Source organism: Palaemon carinicauda, chromosome 18, assembly GCF_036898095.1.
Source record: "Palaemon carinicauda isolate YSFRI2023 chromosome 18, ASM3689809v2, whole genome shotgun sequence".
Lineage (NCBI taxonomy): Eukaryota > Metazoa > Arthropoda > Malacostraca > Decapoda > Palaemonidae > Palaemon > Palaemon carinicauda.
In genome coordinates this window covers 106,067,198-106,085,604 of record NC_090742.1, presented here as the reverse complement: position 1 = coordinate 106,085,604, position 18,407 = coordinate 106,067,198, and the positions used below count along the sequence as shown (strand labels likewise).

The following is an 18,407-nucleotide window of genomic DNA, read 5'->3' as shown; positions in this document are numbered from 1 at the left end:
TCTTTTGATACTCCCAGTACCTATAATCACATGAAGACATCTTTTGATACTCCCAGTACCTATAATCTAATGAAGACTTCTTTTGATACTCCCAGTACCTAAAATCACATGAAAACATCTTTGATACTCCCAGTACCTATAATCACATGAAAACATCTTTTGATACTCCCAGTACCTATAATCACATGAAAACATTTTTCATAATCCTGGTACCTATAATCACATGAAGAAATCTTTTGATACTCCCAGTACCTATAATCACATGAAGACATCTTTTGATACTCCCAGTACCTATAATCACATGAAAACATTTTTTCATAATCCTGGTACCTATAATCACATGAAGAAATCTTTTGATACTCCCAGTACCTATAATCACATGAAGACATCTTTTGATACTCCCAGTACCTATAATCACATGAAGACATCTTTTGATACTCCCAGTACCTATAATCACATGAAGACATCTTTGGATACTCCCAGTACCTATAATCACAAGAAGACTTCTTTTGATACTCCCAGTACCTATTATCACATGAAGACATCTTTTGATACTCCCAGTACCTATAATCACATGAAGACATCTTTTGATACTCCCAGTACCTATAATCACATGAAAACATTTTTTCATAATCCCGGTACCTATAATCACATGAAGAAATCTTTTGATACTCCCAGTACCTATAATCACATGAAGACATCTTTTGATACTCCCAGTACCTATAATCACATGAAGACATCTTTTGATACTCCCAGTACCTATAATCACATGAAGACATCTTTGGATACTCCCAGTACCTATAATCACAAGAAGACTTCTTTTGATACTCCCAGTACCTATTATCACATGAAGACATCTTTTGATACTCCCAGTACCTATAATCACATGAAGACATCTTTTGATACTCCCAGTACCTATAATCACATGAAAACATCTTTTCATAATCCCGGTACCTATAATCATATGAAGAAATTTTTTGATACTCCCAGTACCTATAATCACATGAAAACATCTTTTCATAATCCCGGTACCTATAATCACATGAAAAAATCTTTTGATAATTCCAGTACCTACTATAACATGAAAACATCTTTCGTTACTGCCAATACCTACAATCACATGAAAACATCTTTTGATACTCCCACTACCTACAATCACATGAAAACATCTTTGACAATCCCAGTATCTACAATCACATAAAAACGTCTTTTGATACTCCTAGTACCTACATTTAATCCAAGACATCTGTTGATACTCTCAGAACCTACAATCACATGAAAACATCTTTTGATACTCCCAATACCTAAAATCACCAGAAAACACCTTTAAATACTCCAACTACCTACAATTACATGAAAACATCTTTGATACTCTTAGTACTAACAATCAAATGAAAACATCTTTTCATACACCCAGTACTTACATTTATATGAAAACATCTTTTGATACTCTCAGAACCTACAATCACATGAAAACATCTTTTGTTACTCGCAGTTACTAAAATCACAAGAAAACCTTTTTGGATAATTCCGATACTTACAATCACAAGAAAACATCTTTTGATAATCACAGTACCTGTAATCACATGAAAACATCTTTTGATACTGCCAGTACCTACAATCATATGACAAAATGTTTGATACTCACAATACCTACAATCCCATGAAAACATCTTTTGACACCCACAGTACCTAAAATCACCAGAAACATCTTCCGATAATCCCAGTACCTACAATCACAAGAAAACACCTTTTAATACTCCATCTACCTACAATTACATGAAAACATCTTTGATAATCTTAGTACTAACAATCAGATGAAAACATCTTTTCATACTCCCAGTACCTACAGTTATATGAAAACATCTTTTGTTACTCCCAGTACCTTTCAATTGCATGAAAACATCTTTTGATACTCTCGGTAGCCTACCTACACTCACATGAAAAAATTTTTAATACTCCCAGTACCTACAATCACATGAACGCATCTTGTGATACTTCAATACCTACAATCACATGAAAACATCTTTTGATACTCCCAGTACCTACAATCACATGAAAAAAAAAACTTTGATACTCCTTATAACTACAACTACATGAAAACATCTTTTGATACTCGTAGTCTATAATTACATGAAAATATCTTTGGATAATCCCATTACCTATAATCACATAACAACATCTTTTGAAAACCAAAATAACCTCACCATCACATGATCGGCACCAATGACCTTCGACGTCAGGATGCCCAAAATCGGAAAATCAATCACGAATCATAACATAAAAAGGTCTTTTGATAGTGGCAGAAAAAACACAATCTCAAGAAATTAATATTCTGATATTCTTGATAACTCTTGGGTAGAAGTCTGACCATCACAAAGAATAGCATTTTCTTGAAACCCCGTTCATCACAGTCTAATTACTTACACATTGCCAAGGCTACTGATGTATCGGTTGACAAGAGGGAACGATCAGAATGGAAATTACTCCGGGTTAGCAGTTATTTAATCTAAATATGACTCATTAAGTGGGATCCAGCTGCTAAGGGAAGAAGGCGAGTCTCAGTTTGGAGGCTAATGGGCTGACAAATCAATGAGGAAACCTGGTCCAAACATTCGAGAAGTGTTTCTCCCCGGGGCCTTGACAGAGGACAAAGGGGTGACGTCACGAACGAAAAATGCTTTCACTACACCAATAAAACTCATATTTCCGAGAGAGAGAGAGAGAGAGAGAGAGAGAGAGAGAGAGAGAGAGAGAGAGAGAGAGAGAGAGAGAGGGGAAAACCACTGCGCCCTAAATGGATTCACCTCGGACGCCGTCCACCCAAAAGGGGTCGCGTGCTTTCCACCCTTTAAGGCAGATTACCTTCATAGTCGCCATGGTTCACTGCCATCAGCATTATTATGATCCTTCCAGACCATGCCTCAGCAGGTGTCTTTATACGACGCCAATACGTTGACATTGCATTCAGTAGGTTCGATATCTCTCTATTTTCATAAATACAAATACATTCGTTTGTAACTTCATTGACATTGGGTACTATAATTTGAAAGTATTTTTCAAACATTCTGAATACTAGACTCCCTTTTCCTCATTTTACAGCATCAACCTTTATCCACTAACAAACAAACCATAGACCTACATATGTTCTTCATCTGTTTACACTTATCCTTTGTCTTACAGTCTATCTAAAAAGAAAAAACTTAATCGAATTTCAAGCAAGTACAAAAAACAAAAAGAAAGACAAGGATGAAATCAAACGATTGAATCTTGCGTCCCACTTAATACCAGAGGAACCCCTTTTCATCCCCCATTAACGCCTAATTATAAAGTCGAGTTGGTAGAGCTCAATAATGAGATTCCGAAGTCAAGGGCTCATTGAGAATTCAAACTTGAGAATAGTAGCCATTAATGTCAAAGTAGAGATTGGACGATAATAATACTTCCCATGTTATGATGATTTTTCTATCATGACTTGTGAAAATCAATCTCTCAGATTAGAGAAATGTGACCTGATAATCTCACGATAAAAATTATACTTTCACTCTTTATATACCAATCGTAATTCTTCAACAAGAGAAGTAATACTTTTACAATTGAAAAAAAAAAAATTCACGTATGAAAGGAAACAAACGATGATTGTATAAAGCTAAGCAAATCATCCAAAAGCTAAGAAAGTTCACACAATGAAGAATTAATCGCATATAATTCCAAAGATAAATAGTGAGGGCAATTTTAACTAAAGGGTAAATATTAACTCCATGACCATTTAAGTAACAAAGGGTGACTGGTTCCTATTCTTGAATAAGAAATAAGACAACATGTAGGTTTAAACAAGGGTCATCATACAGCACTATTAGAAACTGGATGTGAAATACCAATACAAACCCTTCTCATCTAAAACAATGAAAAAAATTGAAATAAAATAGGTAATGTAACAAAGCCCAATCTTGGAACGTCATTGCACAGAGCTTTGCAAATAATTTCAGTATTACAACTGCAAATAGTGTTATCCAAGCAACTTCACACGCGGGGCCATGACTTTCAATACGAACGACACAGTACCACTTATAATATAAACAACACATCCTCCAATAATGCCATAACTCTGTGCAGACCAGACGCCTCCACCAAAAGTTTATTTAAACACTCCCAGAAATCTTATGATATTTCACCACTCAGGCGGTTCGTCAAAATCCACACAACTTTCCTCCGATTCTTGCTAACAAAGTGACAAATAAATAAACCAAAATTAAAATATCATATGAACTTCATGCCAGATGTCATTATACAACTGATATATAACAACAACAATGCAGAGCTTACTTATTCAACAGCAAGCATAACTTCAAAATACTTACTAGTATAAGAACTATGCCACAAAAAAAAAAGAAAAAAAAATCAACCCCAATCCTATTACTGAAACCCAGAGGCTAAATTTCTAGCCTACGGGACAAGTGCGTAGCAGAAGAAATCAATGGCGGCTCCAGCGATACGAATATTTTATCGCTCTCGGAAAGATGACAGCCGTGATGTTCCATAAATATGATATCAAGAGGTTAATTTCAAGGGATTATCAATCATTCCCTCTCAGGGGAGGTGCGGCAGAATTTGGTGTCGAGGAAAGGTTTCCCTGGTGGTGACGAAAGGCAGTCGGTGATCAGTCGCCTTTATTGTCAATGAGATTCACACAAATAATCATTTCTTACGAATATGAGGCAACGTGCCTTTACATCCCCATGATTTTTATGATTTTCAAAGATTCTCAAAACATGTAAGTTTTAATTTATCTTGCATCTATGAAGTATCAAACCTCAATAATCCAGCAACAAATGGCCATTCTTATCAAAGTTTGCCAAATATATGCATTGCTTTAGCTAGGTAGTAATAGGGAAAATTATGAAATCAAAATTGATATCACTTGAAAAAAAAATTGCATTCATCCGATTATAAAGTAATATATACTTGACCTGCTTGTTTCCACAATTAATTAGCGAGCATATTTATCCAACCCCACCTGTATTCTTCTTTCTTTTTTTTTTTTTTTTTTGCCAGCGCCAGCCCACAAGGACTTCCACAGCATTCAAAGTGAGCACATACGCATCCCTTTCCAATATCATCAATAACAGCTCCCAAAACATTCCTACATGCTGGTAATGAAAGAGGGGAAATCATTCATTAATAAGAAAGAAAAAAGAATCTTTTGGTTGGAGAGAGAGAGAGAGAGAGAGAGAGAGAGAGAGAGAGGAGAGGAGAGAGAGGAGAGAGAGAGAGAGAGAGAGAGAGTCTAAATACATAGTTATCAAGTTAAGGAAAAAGAAACGTTAGTAGTATCAAATGAACAATATTAATTCATGTTCGTCAACAATAATTTTGTAAGCATAATAAAAGAAATATCGCTCTTCTGAAAGACAAGTAAATATCGCCACCGATAGCAACGACCACTGCTGGCCTTTCTTGAGCAGTGCCACATCCCCGGAAAACCCCCCACCATGGTCTCTTCCTCAATACCTAATTGGAGGAAAATGGCTTCGACCCCCTAGGAACAGTTGTGGTCCCTCCAGGAATACATAAACGTTGGGATACTCTATCGAATGTTATGCTGAATAAGGATGTCATCAATGACTGCATGTCGGTCTGGCCGTTCAGCTTCAGTGGGGAAAGAACCCTGATAAAAGGATAAGGAAAAGGAGGAGAAATGAGGCAAATGTGAAAGATAAGTCAGCACATGAAAGACGACACTATTGCAAAATCACTACATCAAGAAATAATGGATGGCGTTTACTTCTCTGCTCAATGCTTGTCTGTGTATTGTTTGCACGCCCACAAAACGAAGTGTGTGTATATGAGAGAGAGAGAGAGAGAGAGAGAGAGGAGAGAGAGGAGAGAGAGAGAGAGAGAGAGAGGAGAGAGAGAGAGAGAGAGAGAGGAGAGAGAGAGAGAGAGAGAGAGATAGAGAGAGAGAGAGAGAGAGAGAGAGAGAGAGAGAGAGAGAGAGAGAGAGAGAGCGAGAGAGAGTACATATAGTTATAATTTAAGGGGACTTCATGATTCGTTCTTAAAGAAACTAAAATAGCCGAAAATCTCCAACACCCTTTACTTTTTAAACAGTAATTCAAATTAGGTTTCAGATAAGCATAAATAGCAATCCACCAACACAAGAAATATACCGTATAATATTTGGGATCGAGCGTCATCATATAAGACGTCATCAAGGTAAACACTATATAATTCTGGCTATGACTTATATATAGTTGAATGTTAGGTCACATATACCTAACGATATGTCCCTCAGGTCCACATATAACTAAAAATAAGCATATGGACACATACTGTTTACTGTACATAATACAAACATAACACACATACACACACACACACACACACACACACACATACATATATATATATATATATATATATATATATATATATATATATATATATATATATATATACATCCAATAAGAATAGTAACATCGATATATACGCTTGGGGCACTTACCTATAAACAAGATAAGATAAACGGATACATGACAATATAAACCGGCATAAGATTTCCAAATAGGCAACGTTACATTCTCTTGACATAGAATAGATTCTACACAGAAACTAAAAAAAAAACTTTCATTGAATAAGTAATCTGAGAAACATCATTATTATCCTAGTTAGTAACTTGCAACGGCATTAATAGTACTACTAAGAACTACTATACTAGGAAACAGTATAATTTCTACTCTACAGTATATTCTCATAACATAGTGGAGAATGAAATGAACTAGAAAATCATAACTTTGAAGTGTGTATTTAAAGATACAGAATGAGTTTTTGAAAGTCTGTTTATCTCTCATCATCAAGATGGACACTTAAAAAAATAAACGCTCACACTGATGAAAAATTGAGCAGATTCATAAGTTCTTTGTATGGCTTTGCATGTGTCTACAAAACAAAAATTTATTTTATTTCTTGGTCAGCGCAGTCTATTTCCAGTAAAATGTTCTGGGTATATATATCTGAACCACACAATACTGCATATACTGTACAGTACTACGTGTATCCATGTACCTTCAATTTACTGTAGATATATACAAAACATGTCTCAGAATTCTGGTGATTCTTGTCCTTTCCCTTAAATTTATTACAGATCAACACTGCTGAATTCTTTCAATTTCAATAAAGAGAAGCCTTTTAATTCTCACCCAACGCTCAAAACTTCTCCCAAAGATGGGACCCCTTAAAGGACTCTGCTCGCACATCACAAAAGGAAAGAGATGACCGAAGTTTCAAAAGCGCAATTACTACCGGTGTTAAGGCTTCAGTTCGTACCAGGTGAATAAGCTTATTATAGGATCCCACAGTGCTTGATTTCAATCAAAACAAGACTCATGGGAAAACAACAGCAGGTCTCGCATTACAATATTAACGACTGAATTTTAAGGTAATGATTCGGTTGTTAAGGATCTATTATGACTAGATAGCCGAGCACACTTTCCAGTTATGGTGCAGGTGACAATGCATGATCATAACACTGATAATGTCATCTATATTTTTCCATATTCATGAATTAGGAATGAAACCTTCCTTTTGGAAAAACTATTAGACTTTTTCTGAAGCAATTGTGAAAATTCCCAACTAAAATTTGATGAAGCAATATAATGCTTGAAGATTGATATTACCTATTGAACAATAAACATTTTAATCAAAACAATATCGACAAGATTGGAACCACCTTCAATTCTTGATCTATCTCGAGATGCCTCATATTTTTTTTTTCACTTTCACACACAATATCTATCAACTATATACTATATGCATTTATAAATATTTATAAAAATAGATACAAACATAAATAATGCATTCATAAATACTAAAGTTTAGTAGTCGACATGTTTATTTTCGCGAGATTTAACCTCTGAAATGACTGCTGAGATTCACAGAGATTCTCATCAGAGTTAATCACAGAACTCGTATGATCCTTGAAGAGAAAAAAAAAAGTAGATTTTTCGACCATTAGAGAACATAATATCTATGTGCAAAACATCTAATGATTCTAAAATTTTAGATTATTTTCAACTGCTTTGTAAGTTACTTATAAGTGTTTTATAGCTTTAAAATTGAGATGAATCACGAGCGTTTACAAATACACTTAGAAAATATTATCCTGACTATTCATCATCATTTTCTTATTATCTCTTTAAGTTTTGTAGGACGCCGGTCTACCTTCCTCTTGGTAAAGGTAGAAGAGACTCTTTAGCTATGGCAAGCAGCTCTTCTAGGAGAAGGTCACTCCAAAATCAAACCTTTATTCTCTAGTCTTGGGTAGTGCCATAGCCTTTGTACCATGGTCTTCCACTGTCTTGGGTTGCAGTCTCTTGCTAGGGGGTGCACTCTGGCACACGATTCTATCTTATTTCTCTTCCTCTTGTTTTTTTATAGTTTATATATGAAAGATCTAATTCAACGCTGTCACTGTTCTTAAAACTTTTCTTTTGTTCATTATTTCTCTTGTTGTTTATTTCCTTTTTTCCATTCCTCACAGGGATATTTTTCCTTGTTGGATCCCTTGGACTTGTAGCATCTTGCCTTTTCAACTAGGGTTGTCGCTTAGCTTGTAGTAGTAATAATAATAATAATAATAATAATAATAATAATAATAATAATAATATATGTTAGGTTTAGCAATACAAAATAGGTACTCCTAGCCACACGATGACATGGTAGCAAATAAAGAAGAAATGAACAGTAATTCAACAGAATTTATATTGGAATCAGCACAGGAGATAGGTGGAAAAGTTCCGAAACAAGACCAATAAAAACTATAAGAAAAGACCAAAAACCAAATATAGAAGACTGGGAATTAAGGTGAAATCCAAGAGAGATGAAATAAAATATGCAGAACTACCTAAAAAAATAAACAAATAAAAACCCAAAACACTAAAGAAAGGAAGAAGCATCAAATTGACGAAAATGAAGACTTGGAGCAGGGCGCAAACATATGTTTGCTTTAACGGATAAAAATCGAAATATCAACAATAGATATGGAGTGATAGAAATTGCCACTATAAATAATGAAACACTATAGCCGGTACCAAATGCAAAAGTAAGAGAATAAAGAAAGTATTAAAAAGCATGAAAAGAGGCAAATCAGCAGAAGATGGCATTGCAACAGATGGAGGAAATTTCATAGTAGTAAAACTCGCTGAATTTTACACAATATGTATGCAAGAATGCTGTATACATACAGCTTGGAAAAACTTTATCAATATACTAATTCAAAAATGGGAGATAAAAAAAGACCTGAAAAATTACTGCCCAATAAGGTTACTCTCCGTAAGATATAAAATATTTACAAAGATCATATCAAGGTGAATAAAAATACAGCTAAACTTTAATCAACTAATAAAGCAGGCATACTTTAGAAGTGGGTATTCTACAACTGATCATATCCATGTAATTAACCAGCAAAGGGAAAAATCAAGAGTATGATTAATAACTATGTATGACATTTTTAGACTATGCGAAAATTTTGATTCTGTAAAAACTTCACCAGTACTGAAAATCCTCCAAAGGCAAGGAATAGATGAATCTTATGTTAGAACACTTACAGACATCTATACAGGAAGTACAGCAATCCTGAATCTACATAAAGATAGTCAAAATATTCCAACTGAGAAAGGAGTTAAACAGGGAGACCCCACTTCTAATTATTTACCGCAAACCTAGGATATTGTATTTCTAATTTAGATAAGGAAATGTAGGAATTAATATTAATGGTGAATACCTTAAGAACTTGAGATTTCCATATGACAGTTCAGTTTAGTGAATCATGGAAGGAATTGCAAAAGATGATTGAAGATCGGAATAGAGAAAGCAGAAAGGTAGGACTGAAAATAACTGAATATGCGTAAAACTAAGATAATGTTCAATACAGAAATATAGAGACAACAAATAAAGGTTATGGACGAACCTCTAGAGATTATTTAATGAATGTATGTTCTTTGGAAGGACAGTAGTGTTTCCCAAGGATACGAGACCTTAATTAAAAAAGAAGGATATGTATGGGAGGGACAGCTTTTGGTGAAGAAAATGAGACTAAGAGAGGTAAAATGTCACTTTCTCTAAAAAGATAAGTATTAATCAGATGGTCCTACCAGTATTAACTTATGCATCAGAAACTTGGAGCTTTACTAAGGCCTTAGAACGTAAGCTAGTTACAACTCATAGAAGTGTGAAAAGAATAACGATGGGAACAACACAAAGACATAATAAGAGCAACATAGATACGAGAGCTAACTAAAGTAGAGGATATTCTACCAATATGTATATATTTACATATATAAAAAAAAAAACATGTTCATGACATAAAATGAGAATGACAAATAGTAAGTAGACCTTAAGAATAACAGAATGGATATCTCGAGATTACAAAAGAAGCAGAGGAAGGAATAGAAGACGAGGGATTGACAAGCTAAGAAAGCTTGCAGGTGTGGACTGGCATAGAAAGACCATAAACAAGCGTAAGTGGCAGGGCATGTCTGAGGCCTCTGTTCGGTAACGGACTAGGAACGGCTGATGATGATGACGATGAGCCTCACAAATAAATCTCTAAGGATGAAGTTACCAGGTCAAATGGACGGCAGCCTGACGAGATCAAAACACAATACTTGCACACAAAAGTCTAATGCACATAATTACACAACTTTCTCAACTGGTTTATATGAATGAAGAAACAAAGTAGCAGCAAGTTCTTGATAGCTCGGTACCTTGCCACTATATTGCAAAGTAATTTACAGCAGGACATGTTCAACAAAAACAATGATAAAATACTAGCGGAAAGAAACGAGTCTTGCGAACTCGCATGAACCCAACGCACTGCACCTAGTGGAAGACCTCCGGCAAAGCTTGTACCAGTACCCGTGCAGCAGCCAGTTCTGCATGTCATCTCTAGTATGTCCTTCAATTCAGGCTCATCTTTATCTTATAATCATTACATTATCTCTCAATGCACAACCATGTAATATTTTCTTTAAACAAAACCCCTCCTTATTTCTGGTGTCAATAACGTCTCCATTTTCATTCAACTGAAACCCAACCCTGTTTTCTGTAAGTCAACTTTACTTATTTCTCCAGGCCTTTCACTTCTATGGCGTCGTTTCATTTTCTTTCTCATTTAGGGATCATTACCATTCATTTCTCTTCATTCGCTGCAGCGTGAATCTTCGACAAATCCTCCGACTGACCAGAATCGATTCTAAGGAAGTCGGCCGTATGTAGGAAATGAACTCAAGTCGTTTGGCTCCTCTATAGACTGAATATACACATATGTTCCATACAGGGCTGAAAACTTATTTAATTAGGGTGCATAAGGTAAAATACTCAACATTATCATGCACACTGCGTAATCATGGACCTGCATAAATACATACAACATGAACAGAAGACATACGTACAATAAATTCCTATATGGATGCATAACGGTTTTCGCATTACAAGATGTCACCTATACACACATAATGGCCCATATCTATCTCCGGAAAGCAAGCAACATGAAAGTTAAATCAAAACTGGCTATTCATTCGGAAAAATAATTTATACAGATACCTAGCATCCACAACAATTTCCATTATTGAATGTTATTGATAATTATGCGATAACAAATTTGGACACAAAGGATTAGACAGCCACTTGAGCACGATCTCGTATCGTTGAAAGCAAGAATCATCCCATCGACCGGCGGAGGACTTGGTTGTTTGACATCAAAGGCTCCACAGACGCCATCACAAGAGACGCTAAAACAAGACTTCATTACAGATAAGTATTTAAAAAAAATGATTTATCAAATTTACTAAATGAAGAAGAGAGTTACCTCGTTGAGCTCCTCTAGCATTTGAAGTTAGGCTAACTTCCTTGTCCCTCACAACTACCATCATCTTACCTTTATTTCCCGCAGTTTTTTTGGTGACCCACAACAGTCACCTAACACGATATATACCAAATTCATTGCATTGGCCAACGGACACTACAATTTCAAGACACAGACTCATAGAGCGCTACCATGCATCGCGTGAAAAATAGATGACGATCTAACTCATTTTTGCTTCAAACGTCAATTACAACAGACGGTTAATTTCAGCTACAACAACTATATTCCTACTGGAGAGAGAGAGAGAGAGAGAGAGAGAGAGAGAGAGAGAGAGAGAGAGAGAGAGAGAGAGATACTCAAAACAATTAAGTCTTATAAGAAACACAGCATTCTCTATTAATTTTCTTCGCCCTCGATTCAAGATAATATAAAACGTCCGGATGTTACATGAAATTCAGGGCACTGAAAGTCCTTCATGTCACAGGATAAAGATCAAATTACATTAAATTACCAATAATATGAACAGAGGAGTGCAAGCTCTAAAACTTTTCCCTTTGCATTCTGAAAACAAAACTTTGTTTCCTAAAGAGAGTGCCACCATGAATTAACAATTACAAAACCATAAGAATGGGTCGAAACAGCAAGTTATCCTTATAGGTAGGTTACGTACCATCCACCAAGGTACCTACACTTGCATACTTGAATGGGGGCCAATGGTAAGAGAAATTGGCTTAGGGGACCATGGGAGTACGTCTAAATTACTAGTTTATTATCCACAGACTATACTTGGAACAGAAATTATAGATTTTCAGCTATCCCAACGATCAACAAGATACGAGAACGTGCATAAAAAAAACACACACTATATATACTTTATTTGCTGAATCAAAGAATCTAACATAAAATATCAACATACGTGTGTCTGAATACATACACGATGGATACATCCTTTTTTTCAACTGAATACAAGGTGGCCATTTCCTATGTATTAATGAAAGCATACTGCGTCAAGAAGGTCCGTGCTAAATCCTGTAAGCCAGCAGAAAACACCAAAATTGCGTTTTCCTTCAGAAAATAGCACCACAATTTTAATATGAAAAATGAAGTTTTACTTCACAGAAAACAGAAGACGCCCGATTACGTACCGTCCGCAACACCAGTCAGCAAAGAAATAATATGATGGAATAATGGCATCCAACATAACATTCAAGGGACGAGATGTGAATGACTGATAGTCACAATAGCGTGTGTAGCCTGAGGGGGCGGGGTGGACGAAACCTTGCAACCATATCCCCCCCCCCCCTCATACCACTGAATGTTAGGGGAACTTACTGGAATTGTGGGGTTCGTGTACTGTACAACGTCCGTCCCATTCAGTGTCAGAAAGAGAGAGAGAGAGAGAGAGAGAGAGAGAGAGAGAGAGAGAGAGAGAGAGAGAGAGAGAGAGAGAGCAATATGAATGTGACCGTCATAAAAAGGCGAGGTTAAATTTTAACAAGAAGTTGATATCAAATCAAGAGAGCCCCTGAAAATAATCTTCGTTCACAGACAGGTCATCAACATTTGATTGATAAAATTTCATAAAACTACAACAAAACAAAGAGAAAAGACATACAGGAAAGCAAATATATAAAGACTAAAAATAAAAAATATGTAACAATATAATCACTAAACATTACAAGCACACACACACACAAAGAGTCACATTAATAAAAGACAAAAACACATCTGATAGAGAAACTCGAAGGAAATCAATAAAGCAGCGGCACGTAGGCTAGACATCGGTTGTCCACGATAGCACCCCACCAGTACAAGCACAATATCACGGAGGAAGCACGGGGTTTCTGGGGGACCCGTGAAAAGAAGCAACCCCCCCCCCCCACACACACACACGAAGACAAACAGAGAGAGAGAGAGAGAGAGAGAGAGAGAGAGAGAGAGAGAGAGAGAGAGAGAATCCTTTGGATTGTATGTAAAGTCAGCCAAGACAAAGACTTCTTTCATATAAAGAAAATCTCTGAAGTAACATTCGTTATATTCTGACGAAAGCCTGTTTCTGTAAGGCACTTTGTTAGAGAACCATTTTTCATAATGAAAGGAATCTGCTATTCTTTTAAAAGCAAAATGTAACAATAATAATAATAATAATAATAATAATAATAATAATAATAAGAATAATTATAATAATTACAACCAATATATTAATATCAATTACAACAACAAGAACCATTTTTCATAATGAAAGGAATCTGCTATTCTTTTAAAAGCAAAATGTAACAATAATAATAATAATAATAATAATAATAATAATAATAAGAATAATTATAATAATTACAACCAATATATTAATATCAATTACAACAACAAGAACCATTTTTCATAATGAAAGGAATCTGCTATTCTTTTAAAAGCAAAATATGACAATAATAATAATAATAATAATAATAATAATAATAATAATAATAATAATAATAATAATTATAATAATTACAACCAATATATTAATATCAATTTCATTAAATATAATAATAATAATTATGATGACATAAACATCAGTATTATTCATTAATATAATAAGACTTCTATAATGTTCCAGCCAATACATCAACCATGCTTTTAGATTATTCAGTAAATGTACTCAACACTGTCCTAAGATACCTAATAACATTTCAATTCGAACAGGAGGATTACAAATCAAATGAAAAAAAAAATGAAATAAAAGAAATTCAAGAACAGGTTTAATATTTACTTTTTTAGTAATATCTAATCATTACTATACCACCGTAATATTTAGCTTAGTATACATTAAAGCAACCAAGTAATCAGATTCACCATTTTCTCATTACACCGTTATTCAGAGCTTTATAAATCATTGGCAGGGTTTCTATAAGTTAGTGATACAAGTAGCTATCCCTGATGCTTCCCAGATGGTAGAAAAAAAGTGATGCGCTAAAGGACCTTCACACAGTCCTTGGAAGGATTCAAAATACAGTAACGTTCAGGTGTTTCATAAAGATATCGAACACAAGAAAACAATTTTTATAGGTTCTGGGTATATCCTAGACTCTTCTTGGAGTAATTTCCTGAACGCCTAGTAGAAGGTAATTAGTAAACCTTACACAATTTTGAGCATATAAATAATAATTATAATGTCTTTATTGTATAAGTTATTATGGAGACACTCAGTTCATGCTCTATAGAAAAAAATTCAATCTCTCAAATGCTCAAATAAAACAAAAATTGAATATTAAAACCATGAAGAATAAAAAAAAATCAAAATATCTTCACAAGAGTAAGAGAGCAAAATCAAAGGTGTGACATACTGTACCGTAGCTGCTTCGTGTTATACTCTGATGGAAAATACCCAACATACTTTCCCCATAACTAACGATTGTACACCCACCCTTGCAACCCTCGCTAACGCATTGGTTGTATAACTACACCCACACGCTCTCCGCTGCACAGTACAGACGAACGCACAAAAGTCAACGCTCTCACCCGGGAAAGCCTCAGACGTCCAACTTGGGATCTACTGGTATATTCCTAATACGTATGCAAGACATTTATTCCAACTCAGATAAAAGTTGGCTAAATTAAATGAATAAAATACAACTGCGAAGAAAATACCATGGGTGCCAGACAAAGCTTCTAGCATCCTTCTTTCCCCTAATTGTGGAAGGATATAGTAATTTACGCTTCTCTCATTTTCTGTGCTGCTGTAATACGTTTCCATGATTTTTCAAAATCAATTGTATAACGTAACCATTTTACGACATATTCAAAATAATGCAAAAGACAAATTGATTTGCAAAATATCAATGAACTTGAACCATTATCTCGCAAGGTCGCGAGTAAACAAAAGTTTCTCATCCGGACATACAGACAGAGGGACAAACAAGGACAGTTTATCAGGGAATATAAATTATAAATCTTTAATAGAAAAAGAAAACATGACCGATAAATGCATATATAACCATATAATTTAAGATCAGTTACTACAATTACTCAGGGTTTAGGCATATTTCTCTTCTCAAATTAATAAAAAAAAAAAACAGATACAACTAAATCTTCCAATTAACCAGTACCAAATGACTCATTCAATTCCTTAATACGATATATATTTCACGCAGAAATCTTTCTAGACCAATAGAAACAAATAATAATAATAATAATAATAATAATAATACAGTAATAATAATAATAATAATAATAATAATAATAATAATAATAATAATAATAAGCCACTTGAAAATACATTAAGGATATTATTTATAAATCAACCGAAAGATGTATACCTACTTGACACTGCTTTGATATTTTCGGTGTGTTCTCACAATTTGAGAAATTTTCTTATGTACAAATTTTCAAATCAATTTGGGAATTTACGCAAATATTTTCTTCAGAGGAAAGTATAGGTATATTTCCATTTTATATTTCCACTGCTCAAACTATTGCACCATGGATCAATATAATAACTGATTTAAAAGCCAGAGTACATACTACAGTGAGAGGAAAATCTAAAACCTCTTAAATAACCAAACTCTATATTCCGTTTAATATATATATATATATATATATATATATATATATATATATGTATATATAACATATATATATATATAAACATATATATATATGTATATATATAATATATATATATATATATATATATATATATATATATATATATATATATATATATATATATATATATATATATATATCACAAGAGCAGCTAGCAATAAAGATGTCTAAGAGCGAGAGTGTCTTCCATCATGCTCAACAGGAAACAGCTGATTAGCATATGGAAGTTCTCCAGAGAAACCGAGATCATTACAATTCATTCGATGAATATTTGGGAACAGGATAAAAGGCAGTTAAAGACAGAACTACGAAGTAGACGAGAGTAATTTCTCATATAGAAATCATTACTATAATAAATTACATTCAAAATGTGAAAGCATAAAAACTTTAACTATAATATGCAGAGCCATATCTCTCCCTCCGTCATTTGAAATGCAACACTCACACACATTATATATCTTATACTATATTATATATATATATATATATATATATATATATATATATATATATATATATATATATATATATATATATATATATATATATATATATATATATATATATATATATATATATATATATATATAGTGTGTGAGTGTGTGTGTGTAGGAAGCAGGCAGGTCCAAAAGAATAAAGAATGTGAAGCCAAAAAGTAAGAACAACTAAGGAACCTTGCCTTTACCCCCTTGGCAGCTTGTCAAAAGCCCCACAGACGCCCAGAAAAATAGCCCCCCGCCCCGACCACCACCACCGGGCAGTGATCCCTATCTTTGGTTATATCTCTCGTAATAAGAACAAGACCTTTAATCACGGAGGATTTGTTAGATAATCTATATTTGTTTATCGTATAAACGTAAATCCCCTTTAGGTTATTTTCATTCACGTTCCTGATTATCTCTTCCAATAGCAACGAAACTAAGAATGTGTGACAAATATACGTTATTTAGGCAAAGATAAATTGAGATTATAAGGATAATCTTCATATTAGGTTTTAATGGGGAGGAAGAATTCATCTAAAACAAAGTATTGCCTACATTTGTTTCAGGAAAATAAATTCCTTTACTACTAAAAACAAGTTCTAAAACCTTCATGGATATATTTCGGTGGCATTTTTATTCCTTTTTAAGAACGACTTTGTTTCGTGTATTCTCCATTCGCAAGTAACATGGGAACTACAATAAATTGCGCATCAATATCAGTTTCAAATTATGCAGGAAACAATAGCATTTCAGATTATAAAAAGAGGAGAAACGCCATTAGAAATAGGCCGTGGAAAACTCGTATTTGCGAGCAATACAAAGCGAATCACGTGCATCGAAGATTTCTTTAATGTTCTTTTGAATTAGTTTCATGGCACCTATTAACAGCTAAAGGTTATCGAACAATGTTTAATATTAGCTTTCATATGTGTAAAAGGTGTCAGAGAAGCCAGGTAGTCTGTTTATTTAGCCAGATAAGCCTGCGAGCCAGTGCCAAATTCCTCCGCAAGTCATCAAACGGTGATGAAAATATTCTTACCAGACGAAAAAAATATGGAATAACTATACTTTTAAGATCAAAGCAAGGACAATACATGATAACAGGAACTTAAAGAAATACTTTTTATCACATTCAAATTCTCAGTATTTATGTCCTTGCCCTGTTTTCCCCTGAGTAAATTTTGTAAACAATCTTCTAAATCAAGATAGAAAGCAATTTCTTTTTCACGGATGTAAAGTAACACAACGGAGTATTAGTGTAAACAAGTTAAAAGTCCAACTATAGTAATTGACTAACTTCCTGCATAAAACTGATGTCGCAACTGCCAAGGTCATCAGCATCAAGTACAGTATACAATATTCAAGGTCAGGTAATAGTAAGGAGCAAAATTTTCTACAGCTTTACCTCTAAAAGATTTTTCAAGATATCAAGTTATTACGATTAGTCTAAAAAGCAGGTATCTGACTATACGGTATAT

At 34.2% G+C, this 18,407-nt stretch overlaps 2 protein-coding genes across 3 annotated transcripts in view; one reads left to right on the top strand and one right to left on the bottom strand.

Annotated features, from left to right (window-relative positions):
- Dmtn (transmembrane and coiled-coil domain 2 protein Dmtn) overlaps nt 1-18,407 on the bottom strand; it is a 662,916-nt gene that overhangs the window by 431,560 nt on the left and 212,949 nt on the right. The gene's annotated exons all lie outside the window — the stretch shown is intronic.
- On the top strand, nt 224-1,201 carry LOC137657473 (uncharacterized). The gene has a single exon (XM_068391812.1). The coding sequence runs from the start codon at nt 224-226 to the stop codon at nt 1,199-1,201; it is 978 nt and encodes a 325-aa protein (XP_068247913.1).